The following is a 4,587-nucleotide window of genomic DNA, read 5'->3' on the forward strand; positions in this document are numbered from 1 at the left end:
CAGCGTTCTCATCCATCATTGTGGAAACCACGAAGACGATGTGGTGCGAGAACCTTGGGGGCGGTAAAGCTTCACAAAAAGTACACTGGGTTGGGGGGGGGGGGTATATCCATCACGCCGCTTGCCTGACACTCTCGTCTATGTCGAGGAAAGACAAGGAAAAATGGGAGGAGCGAGCTGTCATGAAGCAAACTGACTCATTATATGAATGATTACTAATTAACGAAAAGCTATAAATGACATGGAAACAATATATAAAATTACCTAGCTATATTATTAATCACGCTCTTATTCTATAGCTAACGTGGATTATAAGGATCTTCACCACCAAATTTGCAACCCAAATTGCAAAGTAAACACATACTCCCTCTATCCCATATTAGTTGTTGCTGAAATGAATGCATTTAAACATACAGTGATAAATACATATGTTTGAGTGACAACAAATATGCAATGGAGGGGGTAGTAGTTAGTTACCATTCTACTTTAGATTGATAATGGACTTATTTCAATGCTTCATCACATTAAGGGTAATGTGCTCAAACAGGGATACTAATCGCTAGGTAGAATTGAGAAATGCTAGAGACTAAGATTTGTAAGGCATTAAGTATGGTAAGTTTCTTTTTACCAAATAATTATGGTTAGGACTAATTAAATTTAGTCTGCACAATCTTGACACACTAGAATATATACGATGAGGATCTCCTTTGAACATCAGAAGCATAATATGTTAGTTGTATTTAATATCGAGTTAAGTTAGGATACAATTGGAATGAACTGTCTAAAGTATTTAATACCATTCCATTACATCCAATGGTTACCGACATATGTTATACCATATCTTAATCACTCTGATACTTATAGCCTCTTCATTATACTTATAACCATGTAGTTATTCCCTACATTCTTTTGTTTACTTCACGACTTGTTATTCTTGTGATCATATAACTTATTATTTACGCCATACATCTTTAATTAACTTGTTTCCATGTTCTGACTCTCGAGCCACTCACGTTAGCTATCTTCATTTTTTTCGAACCATATTCATGTGCCAATACAAAAATACAATTAAGGATGTGACAGTTTTGATATAAGCCATCAAAATTCTCAATACAAATTCATGATTGTAAATTCATAGGGTCATAGTCTTTTCTTATATGATACTCCCTACTTTTCATAATAGATCATGTCTTAGAAAAAAATTACTCCCTTTCATTCATATTATTTGTCTTAGATTCGTCTAGATACATCCGTATCTAGACATGTTTTAGTGTTAGATACATACGTATATAGACAAATCTAACACAAGTAATAAGAATCAGAGGGAGTACTTTTTTCTTCATATTATGGTGTGTATATTTGAAATCGAGACAAAGTGAGGCAATGCATGCAAGAATATTTATGATGATGCACTACTTTTTGAAATGGAAGGAGCACTTCCTTGCAATTCTACTGTCCGATTCTTTGCTCTTCAGAAGTGTGTACTTTCTAAAAAAAATGATGTTATTGTAAACTGAAGTTGAAATTCAAAGATGATCCATACATGTGCAAGTATAAGATTCTTTCCCTTTTGCGATATGTTACTGCTATTTCTTAAAATATGTGCAAAATTACATGTTTTTATATGTTTCTTTCCAAGTCAACAATATTGAAGATAACATAGGAAGTTAAAGGAGCAATAATGTTTACTTGTAAATGTCAAAAGAACATATTTTTTTGAAATATTTAGTGTTTCAGTTATGTTACTCAAACTTAATCTGCATATGCCAGGATACTACGAGTACATATCCCACTGGTTAACTGCTAGCTGAAAACTTGTCATAAAATTGCCAAATTAGAGATCCCTCAAATTAACTCGACTTTTCATAATTATCTCTTGTGAAGTTTGCTAATTATATTTCATTTAAACAAGAAGCCTGTCCTTGGTGATTCAAGGGAATATATCCACTCTATGACTTCCGGTCTGAGATATGAACAATATAATCAAATGAATTAAGTAGATCCAAATCTATAATTTGACTTGTTGCTTAGTATGTTTGAGTAGCATAACATAAACACTACTCATCATCTAAACTCTACTCAGAATGAGTATATCTGACTTGTTGCTTATTATGTTTGAGTATCATGTCTAAGCATATAAGCATATATATATAAGCAGCTTCAGCTACATAAACAATCCATACCTTTAGCTGAAAGTCTTAAGATTATTACTCATCGTGTAAGTATTATGCTCAGAAGGAGCATATCACTTGTCCACAAAACAAAGAAGACAAAGTTAACTAATACTCCCTCCGTCCGGAAATACTTGTCTTAGAAATGGATGTATCTAGACTTATTTTAGTTAAAGATACATCCATTGTATATATTTTTAGGACAAATATCTTCGGACGGAGGGAGTACTCATTAATACAATATTTTCCCCTTAGTGAATCCGAAAAGGACAACACAAAATAAGTCACACTAACACCAATTTTGTAGTATATATATTTGTACAATGATTCTGGGTTAAAAGTCGTCAGACCAAAAAGACATATTCTACAATCAAATTTCAGTATGAAAACCTCCCCACTAGCTAATTGGGTGGGTCCTCTTTACCACTAATCAGCAACGCCCATTAGATCATGCTGCACAACTGCGTGGCCTAATGGTCTGCTTAAGCCTACAAAATGATCATCAATCTTTGCATTATGCTGCACAGCACGTACCAATTCATTTGGAAGTTGAAGAAAAAGTCAATATGGTTATTCCCAGTGGAGTGTCTGGGTGAGGGACAAGTATGCATGCAAGTTCTGCAAGCCCTCAGAGCTAGCTAGAAATAGGCCTTGGCATTGGTTACATACACGGCCGAGACCAATGTGGTGGCGACATATATCACTGGCACACTCAGAGCAAGCTTTGCACCAAGGCAATCTTTCTAGCCGGTCCTTTTTGTGTACATGTGTCGCTCCACCGCGCATGCAATCAAAAACCCATTAGACTAGTGTTGGAATCGATATATAGAGGAAAAAGAATCCGATCCCCTCGGTCTCAAACCATCCATTATTTGCATCCACATTGCAAATCATCCTCGATTAATTAATAGCCAACCGATTAAGTATCTTGCGCAAAAAAAAAAAGATTAAGTATCGGCTGGCACCCACGAAATACAACTGCAGGACACACTTCTCACCCACAGAAAAAGGGGTATATACCAATCTGGAGCAGTCATACACAGTTTAATTTGAGTTACTAATAAGTTACTACTACTACCTAGCTATTAGAATCGAACACACATGCACATATGACATACGATACGGGTACCCTCATGAAATTAAGCGCAATACATACATGTTTCTGCTGCGGGGGCTGGGCGGCCTTGGATGGATGGATCACGGACCGATCACCAGTTCACCACTCGCTTTGCGAGCCGTAGAGGAACGTCGGCGGCGAGAAGACGGAGTACCTGTTGTCGATCAGCTGCGGCGCGAGGCTGTCCTCCTCGTCGTCGTACTCGTAGGCCGCCGGCGCTGCTGCGGCCGGGACGTCGTGGCTGCAGGCGGCGGCGCCTTCCGATGATTCCGCTGTGCTGCCGGGGCTGGGCGCCGGGCCCATCTGCGGCCCGGCCGGGCTGCCGGCGCTGCTCTCGCCGACGTCGATGGCGCCGCCGCCCGTGTACTTGGACGGGTCGGCGTGGCGGCCGGTGAGCTCCTGCACGAGCGCGCGGAAGCCCGCCGCGTTGGTCGACACCCGCACCGGGTTGGAGATGTAAACCACCTTGATCGGTTTGCCGCCCTTCCGCTTGTGCTTGCCGGAGCCGCTGGCCGCCGCGTCCCGGCGAGCATTGCCCTTGGCACCGCACTGCATCTTCTCCATGACCAAGATCGATCTAGCAAAGTATCAGCTGCTTAGGACGCTACCTCTTCCTGTGGTAGTTGATGTTTACACAGGAGATGACAGGGAAAGAAGGGGGGTGGTGTGCTGATTTGGCCGAGCTCTCGCCCATTTGTAACGGAGTCTGGACAGTGCAGGACGGCTGGTGGTTTGTACTTTTAGATGACATGAAAGGACAGTGGATAGAAGTGGTAGTAAACCAGTGAATTTATATATATGAACAGTGTTCAGAGGTTACTCAAACTCCTCTCCTCACATATCATACGCAGTGAGAAAGGAAAGGTGTGCAATGTGGGTGGTGAGGCGCCTTGGATAATGCATGGAGGGGTGGGTGTAATTGGCTACGTCTACCCAGGGAGAAAAGCACATGCGGCAAGTACTGAAACCCCGCAAATGCACTAATTTGGTTACCCTTATCGAAGGTGGCTAATAGGAACTCTAGCGGAGTTGTCAAAAGGCAGCCTCCATAATCGTTATGGAATGCACTCCAAGAGATTATGAAGGCTCGAGAGTAAACGTGTAAACTCAGAGTCTTCATATTTGTTGCCTCCATAATTCCGGGACCCATTTGTCAATGGGACATTTCCCCCCAACCTGGCTGAGATATAGAGTACTTTACATGCAATTGTCATATGAAGCGCGCTCCAAAAGATAGCCCTGGGACGTCTTATGTGGCAGTTAAGAAGACATATATGGTGGGTGCTACATAAATTATAG

At 41.0% G+C, this 4,587-nt stretch overlaps 1 protein-coding gene across 1 annotated transcript; it reads right to left on the minus strand.

Annotated features, from left to right (window-relative positions):
- Nucleotides 1–3,144: 3,144 nt before the first annotated feature.
- LOC123413597 lies at nt 3,145–4,045 on the minus strand. Its single transcript, XM_045106536.1, has one exon. The coding sequence runs from the start codon at nt 3,850–3,852 to the stop codon at nt 3,388–3,390; it is 465 nt and encodes a 154-aa protein (XP_044962471.1). The 5' UTR covers nt 3,853–4,045; the 3' UTR covers nt 3,145–3,387.
- Between the last annotated feature and the right edge of the window lie 542 nt (nt 4,046–4,587).

Source organism: Hordeum vulgare, chromosome 1H (genome assembly GCF_904849725.1).
Source record: "Hordeum vulgare subsp. vulgare chromosome 1H, MorexV3_pseudomolecules_assembly, whole genome shotgun sequence".
NCBI classification, from domain to species: Eukaryota; Viridiplantae; Streptophyta; class Magnoliopsida; order Poales; family Poaceae; genus Hordeum; species Hordeum vulgare.

Bases quoted from the DNA above. Each gene is read 5' to 3' on its own strand.
- LOC123413597 (XM_045106536.1), bottom strand. From the start codon at position 3,852: ATGGAGAAGATGCAGTGCGGTGCCAAGGGCAATGCTCGCCGGGACGCG.